This window comes from Dicentrarchus labrax, unplaced genomic scaffold, assembly GCF_905237075.1.
Source record: "Dicentrarchus labrax unplaced genomic scaffold, dlabrax2021, whole genome shotgun sequence".
In the NCBI taxonomy this organism is placed as follows: Eukaryota; Metazoa; Chordata; class Actinopteri; family Moronidae; genus Dicentrarchus; species Dicentrarchus labrax.
In genome coordinates this window covers 5,663,578-5,675,121 of record NW_026136719.1, presented here as the reverse complement: position 1 = coordinate 5,675,121, position 11,544 = coordinate 5,663,578, and the positions used below count along the sequence as shown (strand labels likewise).

Genomic DNA, 11,544 nt, shown 5'->3' with positions numbered 1-11,544 from the left:
CATATTAAATATCTTAAAACAGCAGGAAATTGCATAGAGTTTGGTGAGCAGAATTATCCTTTAAATTAAATCTTAAAGTTACTCACATTATCCTGCCATAAAATATTTTCATATATTAGAATAAAATGTTTGTTTTAATGTATAACATATATATATATATTAACATTAAGAATATATATGCGGATTTATTGTAGGTGTATTTATTGATTTAAAGTGTATTATAGTCTATTTACAGGTGATCTGGGCTGTATTATGGACATAGTGAAGGTTTCAGTCGGATTGTTTTGTGAGCGAACAGGAAGAAAATACACTTCCAGTTCAAATAAATAAATAAATAAATAAATAAATAAGAATGAGATGTGTGTGCAGCGTGAGTTCGATCCCCACGGTGGAGGTGATCAGAGTCTGACAGCGTGGGATCGAAGCTGCTGATCGGCCGGTCACGTAGTGCACGTCGCCCATTGGCAATGACAGGAAGCGAGTATCAGGAAGCAGCGTTTCACATCAGATCACCGCCTCCCCACACACACACACACACACACACACACACACACACACACACACACATATATATACAGACACACCGTGAAGGGGGGGTTTCAAACGCAGGTCCGTGGAAAGAACAGAGGTCGCAATGAAGCTGGTGGTCTTCCTCCTCCTCTTCCTCCAGCAGTCCGGGTCTGCGGACTGCAGGTGCTTCTGTCAGGTGAGCCGCTGTCACTGTACAGGGACAGTAAACCTCCTCTTTGTGTTTATTCTGCTTGTGTTCATATTATTATTAATACATTCAGTGGAACTTAAAGAAGTAAAGTACGTTAGGAAAACACCAACCTTACTCTCCTCTCTTCATCAGCTGCTTTTACTTAAAGTATGGGAGGATAAAGTTCTCATAGTGCAGCGAAAAGGTAAAACTTTACACTGTTGGGAACTCATATTCTGTAAGCTGTCAGACAAATGTAATGGAGTAAAAAGGACAATATTTGCCTCTGAGATGTAGAAGTGGAGTATAGGTTCTGAGCTGTATAAGCAGAAGTACACATATTCTTCACTCAAGATGCAAAAAGAATAGTAAGAATAATCAATAAATCCCCCTCCAAATGCATTAAAACTAAAGTAACAAGCCTGTTTTAGACATGCAAAGGAGTGGAAGATATTTATCTAAGTACCATAATGAAGTATTTGTACTTTTACTTGTTTCTTCCCACCTCTGAGTATAAGTACGTGTAGTTGAAGGGATGTATGATTTACTCAGCCACAGAGGAGTTTCCCTCCAGCAGTAATATGATTAATATCACATTAATGCAATAAAGTTTCATTTTACTGCTCTAGATTCTCCTTTTAACTTTATACAGAATTAGAATCACTGAATTTGTCAAAAAAAAAAGTCTGTATGACGGTTAAAAATATAAAGATTGCGTAATACAGACAATAAATTGTCAGGAAAACTCATCTGTGATGCAACATTCACAGGAAATACTCTGCTCATAAGATAATCATCCAGATAACTCGTTTTAACTTCCTGCAGTTATTGTGTTCACAGTTTATGTTCTGTACTGTTATTGTGCAATCGGAAATAATATAAAATATTCATAAAATAAGTCATTTAGGGGTCGGAACAGTGTGAACAACTGTGATCTGAAAACTAACTATAGCTGTTAGACGATTGTAGTGGACTAACAGCCTCTTCTGGAGTAGAACTATAAGTTTTGCATAAATTGGAAATACTCAAATATTTTGTTTGTTTGTTTGTTTGTTTGTTTATTAAGTTCCCCCATTCGCTTCTGAATAACAGCAGGTGTTCTTCCTGGAGTCCACACAGTTTCCACAGTGACAATACTATACAAACATACACACACACACACACACACACACACACACACACACTGCGATATAGGTATACTGTAAAGAAAACAATACGAATTGATGCAATTTAAACAAGACAAACACACAAAATAGAAATAAATAAATAAAATAAAACTGAAATAAATAGGCCAGCTCTGAATGAATATATCAAATATCTTTATTTCTGCCTGTGGAACTCTTACACCCCGAAGAATACTTATTGATATAAGTATATAACATGATATGTAATTTTGTTGTGTGATAAGATTTGAGAGCATTGCTCTGTATGTTACTGTACGATGAACTGATAACAGTTATGGAACTTTAAAATAACAATACTTGAGTAAAAGTACTTCCCACTGCTGCCAATACTTCACTTACATGATGGATTTTTCTCAGCACTTTGCTACCAGACAGCTCTTAACTGAGCTCAGTGTTTCTGAGACACACACAGAAGATAATCAGCTGTTTGTGTGTTTCCTGTCTGACGAAGGTCACAGGAGACCTGGACGACTGCACCTGTGACGTGGAGACCGTCGATGACTTTAACAACAACCAGCTCTTCCCCAAACTTCAAACTCTGCTGGAGTCGGACTATTTCAGGTTCTACAAGGTAACGGATGGACAGCACACACACACACACACACACACACACACACACACACACACACACACACACACACACACACACACACAGTAACCGGACTTGTGTTGGGACTTGATCCTCCGCAGGTGAACCTGAATAAGCCGTGTCCGTTCTGGACGTCCATCAGTCACTGTGGTCTGAGGGACTGCGCTGTGAAGCCCTGCTCTCCTGTGAGTTCCTCCTCTCGTCTGTCTGCTGCAAACAGACCGATCTGTAGGGCTCGAAGAAGTACTCAACTACAAATACTCTGTAACAAGTAAAAGTCCTGCATTCAGAATTGTATTTAAAGGAGAAAAGTATTGGCATTAAGATATACTTAAAGTACAACAAGTAAAACGACTCATTATGCAGAGTTTCAGAAGAATGTATATTATATTATTAGATTATAATTATTGATGCATTAATGTGTTCATCACTCTAAGGTTGCAGCTGGTAAAGCTGGAGATAATTTTAATTACTTCATATATTGGTGGTAAATTCTCCCACCGGCGATCAATACAGTTTTATCTTAATCTACAAAATTACATCATCATTTATTTGTTGATTATATTTTATAACATTAATCTGAAGCTGTCAAATAAATATAGTGAAGTAAAAAAAAAAAAAATACAGTATTTGCCTCTGAATTATAGTACAGTACTTGAGTAAATGTACTTAGTTACTTTCCACCAGTAATAATCACCCTTATTGACACCGGACTGACCAAAACTCTCTCTGCTCACAGAACGAGGTGCCAGAAGGGATCCGATCGTCCTCCCACAACAAGGTGAGTCCCCAAACACACCGACAACGTGGACTCTCTCTGAGCTCTGTGTTCGTATTTTAAAAATCATAGTAATGAGAATTAAAATAAATATTATTTTTAGCCCAAACTTTCCAAAGGTTTAAATTCGTGAGCTGGGAGACAGTTTGGAATTGTTTGATTTGTAACAAATAGCTGATTTTGGTGGTGTTGTAATACATTTTGGTGGAAATGGTGGGGTTGCTATCCAAACTTTGGGGATTTATAAAAGGAGGCAACACATTTGTGGGGATTGTACAAAAAATTAAATGGATAAAGAAAGTTAATGAGAGATATTTTTATTAAAATACAAATAAAAACAGTAAAGAACAAATGGTGGAATTTAAAGGCTTTGTGGTAAAGGTATTACATTGCTATAATGCTATAATAATTGCTATAAATAAGGGTTTTAGGGTCCTTTAACACATTTTTGGGATTATATAAAAGTAGTGCCTCAACAAATTTAGGGATTATAACTGTAACAATTCCTGAGAGTTGTTTGTCAGAACTGATTTAGAGGTGAAAACTTAACTAATGTGAAGACATATGCATCAAATTTTGGGTTTGTAAAAAGGTTTGTAATCATTTTATCACCACATTAATACATCACATCATCAGCATATCCATATTCTACCACAGTGTGTTCACGCTTTCTTTTATCAGTGCAGCTTCAGCTTGATTTTACTCAACTGCAGCAATATAGCACATATACAGGGTTTGACTTACATTGTGGCTTTCAGGAGAGCCCTATTTTATTAGGGGGTGGGTGGTGAGAGTTTAGGGTATGAGCATAATAATAAAATATACTATCAGTACATTTCAGTTCATACAGAGAATATTTAGTCTGTGACAACAAAGGAACAGAAACATTATTCACTGTAGTAAGTTATTAAGTTATAATAGCCTAATAAGAAAGTGCATTGAGTATGCCTACAGAGCTAATTTTAATCTGTAAATGTGTGTGTGTGTCTGTGTGTGTGTGTGTGTGTGTGTGTGTGTGTGTGTGTGTTCAGTATTCAGCAGAAGCAAATGAGGAGCAGGTTGATTGTGAGCAGGCGAAGCATCTCGGGGCTGTGGATGTTTCTTTAAGGTGAGTCCCGTCAGTCTAGTTGATAAAAGTTCACTGCGCAAACAGTAAGAACAATACACACATTAACACTAGAAATACAGGGTCAGATACAGTTCACGTGTCATAGTATCACCACAGAATATGTAGAGTGTGTCTCAGCACCTTTTAAGGGAGTCGTGGTTGCAGCTGGAATCAGTTCAGACTCAGAGTACAAAACAACTGCGTCATCTTACAGTTTTAACCTCCTGCGTGACCTCTGACTTGCTCTGCTTTCACTTCTAGCAAGGAGACCAGAGAGGCTCTGCTCAACTGGAGCAAACATGACGACGAGGCCGAACGCTTCTGCCTGGTTGACGGTAATATGTGATCGATCAGCTGAGCAAATGATTGAAAGAACAAACTTTCCAAACTTTTATGTATTTTGATCACTGCCACCACTTCAGCACACTTTAGATATAAAAGTACAGGCAAGAACAAATGAAAAACTCTTGGCACAGAACTGTTTATTGACACAAGGCAAACTCTTGGCACAGAACTGTTTATTGACACAAGGCATCCTCCTTTCATTTTAATGTATTCCCAGAAGGTTTTTAAGTTGGGGAACACGATGGTAAAACTGCACCATGTTTTAATGAACATAATGGAAAGACTTATTTTGAATATAATATTTGATATATATATTTACTTTAAAAATAAATGGGAAGATGGATCATTTTGTGGGGTGATGTGCTGGTACAAATGCGTAATATTTTAGGGAACATAAAGAATCAAAAATGAAACATAAAAACATAAGAACATAGGGAACATAAATGAAGGCGTATATGATTTTTTTTAAGGGAATGTGATGATAAAATACATACATTTTTAGGTAATGTGAAGATAAAATGAATAAAGTTTTAGGGAACACAATGTTCATAGTTTACATTTTTAGGGAATATAATTAAAAGAATAACATGTTTGGAGGAATATTCTTAGGGAACATATAAATATATTTATCATGGAACATATTTGAAGAAGTATATAATTTTGTTTAAACTTTGAGTTTTGGGCTGCATGTTTGTATGAAAGGAGCAATATAAATAAAGCTGAGTTTGCTTTAGGGGAACATGATAAAATGTTTTTGGAAATATAAACGGAAAGAATACATTAACTATTAGGGAATGTTAAGATAAAATGCAGCTTATTTTAAGGAAAACAATGTTACGAATTTATAATTTCTGACATAACAGAGGATAAAACATGTAAGGAATGAAAATATATATATCTAACAAGAAATAAAGTATGATTTTTAGGATATAAATGGTCCATTACTACCCAAGTAGATCTTGTATTCTGAATAAAGCACACTCTCCCACCCTGCTGCCTTTATAGCTGACACAAAGATGTTCTTATAGTGACTTACAGCTGACTAAAGGCTTTCTGTTTCGCAGACGAGGGGTCACCAGACTCCCAGTATGTCGACCTGCTGCTGAACCCGGAGCGCTTCACGGGATACAGAGGACCGGAAGCCTGGCAGATCTGGAACAGCATCTATGAGGAGAACTGCTTCAAGTAAACACTCACAATCTAAAACACCACCTTTAAATTTGGACTTACACGAGGAACTTCCACCATTTAACACAGTTGAAACATGAGTCAGCTAATATGCCCAAACCTTTGTTTTTAACTGGTTATAAAACAGTCTCAATTGAATACTGATGCCTTTATATGACCTACATAAACACACAAGACCATGAGCGAGAAGATTGGCTATATACTGTAGTTATTCTTAATGCCTGCTACTCGGATTCCCCTTGAAATCAATGAAACACTTGAATACTTGTTGCTGCTTTAACCAGAAGGTGGAGCTAGATGACGAAACAGGAGAACACTGAAGTTCTCACAATTCATCCTGAGGGGAACATAAATGTCTGAAAGCGATCAATCCAGTATTTATTGAGACATTTCACTACCTAGAACCTAAAATGTTGATCTGCTGGTGGCCCTAAAGGAACGTTTGTGGATCATCAAAGTCACCAGGATTTATCTTCTGAGAACCATTAATGTCTGCACAATATTTAATGGCAGTCCATCCAATAGTTGTCAAGATATTTATGCTTCAGATAAAAGTGTAGTGTGTAAGCTACTGCTGTTACTGGGGATGGTCCAACACATAATTACCTGCTTCTCATGGCCGATACCGATAAGATAACCAATGATTTAATTTAATAATTTGTAGTTTATGCACACCAGAGGGTTAGAAAGGCTTATATGTATGTATGATGATTTAATAATCCATAGCTCTAACCAAATCTGACCGACATCACGATCTTTAACACGACAAAAAACAACAAAAAACTCTTCAAATATTTCACAGAACATAAATTCAATCCAACATTTTACATAAGCGTTCAAAATAAAATATCATTACTGACCGATAATTTATCAGCTATAATACATTATAAAATGTTTTATCACCCTCGATATATAACGTGCATCCTTCATTTTACTGCTTATCTTTATCTCCAATCTGAGAAATGTTGGAAACTGATAAATGAAGCAGAAGTGTGTGTTTGTACTCTAAAACTGATCCCTCTTTACTGTTCCCTCACAGGCCGTATACAGTCAGGCGTCCACTTGTTCCCAACTCGTTCCACAGCAGCTCAGGAAGTGAAGGTAAGAGGTATTTTCTGTTACACCGCACCATGATTCACTTCATCTGGACTATCAACATCATCTGCTTCATTTATTACAGCAAAGACCTTCTACAGCTGGCTGGAAGGTAAGCTGATGTTTCACCTGAAGATGATTGATCCAGAGGACTGCTGTGTTGTCTTTGTCCAGTATTTTATCAACTCTCTCGGTTTGTGTCTGTCTCAGGTCAGTGTGTGGAGAAGAGGGCTTTCTACCGGCTCATCTCTGGCCTCCATTCCAGCATCAACATCCACCTGAGTGCCAGATACCTCTTGGATGGTGAGACACACTATACCCCCCCCATCTCGATACAGTGACCGTCCTCTGTTTGTGTTTACTCCTCTCTCTTCCTTCCTTCAGACAGCTGGTTTCAGAAGAAGTGGGGTCACAACGTGTCTGAGTTCAGGCAGCGCTTTGATTCGGAGCTGACGGCCGGCGAGGGGCCCAAGAGGCTCCGCAACCTCTACTTCCTGTACCTGATTGAGCTGCGAGCGCTGGCCAAAGTTCTGCCGTTCTTCCAGCAGCCGTCCTTCCGGCTGTACACCGGCAGACCCGAGGAGGACCAGAAACACAAAGAGCTGCTGCTGCACATCCTGCAGCTGGCCAGGTCAGTGCTCTCCGTCCAGTGTTCATTACTACAGGGCTATTTTCCTGTAAATGTACCATCAGTTTATATAATTTCATATATGTAAAGCATTTATTTTTATATTTTGATATATATATATATATATTTAAACTTTTTTCACTCATAAAATTGATTTCCGAACGTTTTCTTATTAGTTTTGCAAGAAAATATCCTGTTTTATATATTTTATACATATTATTATTTTGGTTATAGTTTCCTGTGAAAGCTTTGCTTGATAATTAATTTAAAATGTGCTAGCGATGGAAACAACTTATAAATTATGTAATTTAATGCCATTAAAATGTCTTCACTTCTCATTGGTGTAGTCTCTTGTGCTGTTGTCGTATTTATTGTACAACTGGCTAACTAATTAGTTGTGACTTTCCTCTGCCTCCGTTCTCCAGATCGTTCCCGCTGCACTTCAATGAGACGTCTCTGTTTGCCGGGGATGAAAAGGAAGCAGCCAAACTGAAGGTTGGCCACCGTTTAAAACCCATTTAGTTAGTTTTGTTTATGATCCTTTCAGAAAAACAAAAAAAAATACAACTGAATTTATCAAATGAGCAGGTCTTTGTGGACATAACAAGACAGTTTAAGTGCATATGATTGAAAAAGGAAACTCTTCTTCTTCTTCTAAACAAGAGAGGGAGAACCAACTAAAGTTCTAGTTCCCCCTCTAATTAAAATATAGTCATTGTCAACCTACCTCACCTGAAACTTTATTACATTTGTACTAAAACTAAGAACACAGCGCGACCTCAAACGCCTCAAACATACTGACATTAATGCTTTTTTTATAGCTACAAAACATACACATAAAATATCCACCAGATTACTTATAAAAAGGCTCAGCATGATCGATATCATAGATTTATGTGCTGTTTCTGTGAGTTGTTGTAGTGTAACATGGAGAAATGAATATTGATTAAGAGAGGGGTAAAGGTGATGCGCGTTTCCTTTGTTATGAACCAGTTTTAACACAATTGACACGAGTGTTTTTTCCCTTTGCTGTGTCAGGAGGACATCAGACTGGCCTTCCTCAACATCTCCAGGATCATGGACTGTGTGGGCTGCTTCAAATGTCGACTGTGGGGGAAACTGCAGGCGAGAACATTTTAACAACAGTTATATTAAATGTGTTCAGTATGGGAAATAGTGTGTGAATATTAAAGGATGCAGTGAAACCTACATATATATAAATAGATATTACAATTGCATTGTGATGTGCTGCTTTGTCTTTCTCCTCTCTCCATCAGACTCAGGGATTAGGAACGTCATTAAAGATTTTGTTTTCAGAGCGACAGATTGAAGCTCTGCCCGCGTCCAGCAACCAGCGACCCAGTTTCCAGCTCAGCCGCCAGGAGATCGTCTCCCTGCTCAACGCCTTCGGAAGGTGAGAGAGAGTCTGTCGGCATCATATGATCATTTATAACATCTGGAAAATAACAGGGCACCATCTCTGCTCCGACTTCTCTCTACAAACAGACAACAAAGGGGTTGCATTTGTTGCACCGGCAGTAGATTATATCCACTCTGGAGTACTTTAACTACCTGAGAAAATATTTGTGTGTTCAGTGGTGGAACAAGTACTCAGACCTTCTTATTAAAGGTTATATATATGGAATTCGCTTTCTCAGACCAAAACAATGAGACAGAAAAAATCAAGTCTTTGTCCCGGGGGTGGGGACCTCCACTAGGGGTCGCCAAAGCTTCACAGAGGGGTCGTGAGGCCTTCTTGATTGTAAGGGGCGTAAGAAAACGTCAGAAATATACACTATAGGCCTATATCTCAGCATTTTGTCTAATTCTGTGAGGAAAACTAAATTAAATTGTTTGCTTAGGTAGAATGTATGATGGTTAAAAAATAAAAAATACACAATACAGACATATAGTTGTATAAACAAGTTCCTTAAACCATCAGAAAACTCCCCTCTGATGTAATTATTAAAGGAAATAATCTGCTCAACGTTCATCTAAATCGCTCATCGTGTTCATTTTTTGGGTTCATTGCACAGTTTATTAGTTGTTCTGTCCTGTAAAAATCCATAAAATGTCACTTAGTGAGTCGTCAGTTTACTCAATGATATAAAAGAGGTCTCTTAAGATAAAAAGTTGTGCTCCAGGCTCCAAAAATCAGGATTTACAAAGAGAGAACAATTAAAAAATACTTAAATAAATAACCACTTGAATAAAAAGGGTAAACATGCAGGTAAAAAAAAGAAAGATTATGCCATAGCTTCCAGAATAAAGCTTTGTTCTACATCTTGGGACTATAAACCTCCGTCCAGGGTCATCATTTAAACACATTTTAACACTCAAAAAAATTAAAATAAGCCAAAGTTCACCTAAATACTACAGGATATAAAATGAAAACCAAATATTTTTTACGTTTCTGTTCCTTTTTTCTCTGTCTAACACTCCACGTCTCCTCCTAAAAAAATGTCCCACAGGATTTCCACGAGCATCAGAGAGCTGAAGAACTTCAGAGCGCTGCTGGCGGAGGAGCGGTGACGCCACTGAGACACGTTGTCCAATCGACTCTTCTGCCTTAAGTCCTGCTGAAATATCACGTCACAGACCAACATCAGAGAGTTTAAATCCTTTCCTCTAGAATTAAAAATGAAACAAGAATATGTGCCTTCTATTACTGATGTGGAGTGAAACTGTAAAAACCTCAGCTGTGAGGAGAGACTGAGGAGTGTAACCTGCTTTAATGTCATGTTTTTTAGAAGAAGGATCAAGAATTCAAACCACTTCATGTGAAAACTGTAAAACTGTCTGCTGCTTTGCATAATCAAACATATTTCTGTACTGGGGCCAGTTGTACAGTGTTTTTGTAATGGCGTGCCTGCGTCCTGAGGATGGCGCTGTTTGTAAAGGAAGCTGATTTATACTGCTACATGCAAAAAAATGTTCTAGCTTTTGAAAGTCATTATTTCATGTAAACAAGAAAAAAATATGCAGGTTGTTAAAGTAAAAGTGTATTGGAATTAAATTAATATATTTTTTAGATATATATTGTTTTTATTATTTTCTTCTATCGCTATCAGAGGCTTTCATAAGACCATGGCCTATTGCTTAACCTGTGTGTGTGTGTGTGTGTGTGTGTGAGTACATTAACCCACCCTATCAGTGGGTCTGGGGGTCAATGGTGCCTTCAGGTACAGTTTGAGAACTCAAAACATCCATGTTCAGAGTGTTTGTTGTTACAAATAATGCTTATATTGGACCTTGTTTGTGGTAAATTTTAGGAATCCGTCAGCAACAATCACAAAACATTATTAAAATGATTTTGACACAGATATACCGCTGCGTGTGTGTGCGTTTATATCATATTATATCATATTATATTATATTATATCATATTATATTATATTATATTATATTATATTATATTATATTATATTATATTATATCATATTATATTATATTTATCATATTATATTATATCATATTATATTATATTATATTATATTATATCATATTTATTATATCATATTATATTATATTATATCATATTATATTATATTATATTTATCATATATTATATTATATCATATCATATTATATCATATTATATTATATTATATTATATCATATTATATTATATTATATTATATTATATTATATCATATTATATTATATTATATTATATCATATTATATTATATTATATTATATTATATTATATTATATCATATCATATTATATTATATTATATTATATCATATTATATTAGCCTATATTATATCATATTATATTACATTGTATCATATTATATGCATTCAGCTGACTCATCACACAGTGTTTGTGTGTGGATGTTTTTGCAGAGCTGCAGTGGCGGTTTTTCCGACAGTCCTTTAACGCAGCATAAAGCCGTGCAGCAGGCAGTGAAGGGTTAAACTGTGT

The 11,544-nt window shown here is 36.5% G+C and overlaps 1 protein-coding gene across 1 annotated transcript; it reads left to right on the top strand.

The window, feature by feature from the left end:
* The first annotated feature begins 331 nt into the window (after positions 1–331).
* ero1a (endoplasmic reticulum oxidoreductase 1 alpha) lies at positions 332–10,940 on the top strand. The gene is made up of 15 exons (XM_051379873.1): positions 332–706; positions 2,336–2,455; positions 2,575–2,658; positions 3,213–3,254; positions 4,283–4,359; positions 4,621–4,694; positions 5,769–5,889; positions 6,932–6,993; positions 7,073–7,099; positions 7,198–7,290; positions 7,372–7,618; positions 8,041–8,110; positions 8,654–8,740; positions 8,893–9,029; positions 10,087–10,940. The coding sequence occupies exons 1-15, from the start codon at positions 635–637 to the stop codon at positions 10,145–10,147; spliced, it is 1,374 nt and encodes a 457-aa protein (XP_051235833.1). The 5' UTR covers positions 332–634; the 3' UTR covers positions 10,148–10,940.
* The last annotated feature ends 604 nt before the right edge of the window (positions 10,941–11,544 follow it).

Excerpts from the sequence above, each read along its gene's own strand:
- ero1a (XM_051379873.1), top strand. The coding sequence starts at position 635 with ATGAAGCTGGTGGTCTTCCTCCTCCTCTTCCTCCAGCAGTCCGGGTCT. Across the intron at positions 2,456-2,574 it reads ACTATTTCAGGTTCTACAAG|GTGAACCTGAATAAGCCGTG; the intron begins GTAACGGATGGA and ends GATCCTCCGCAG. Across the intron at positions 5,890-6,931 it reads TATGAGGAGAACTGCTTCAA|GCCGTATACAGTCAGGCGTC; the intron begins GTAAACACTCAC and ends GTTCCCTCACAG.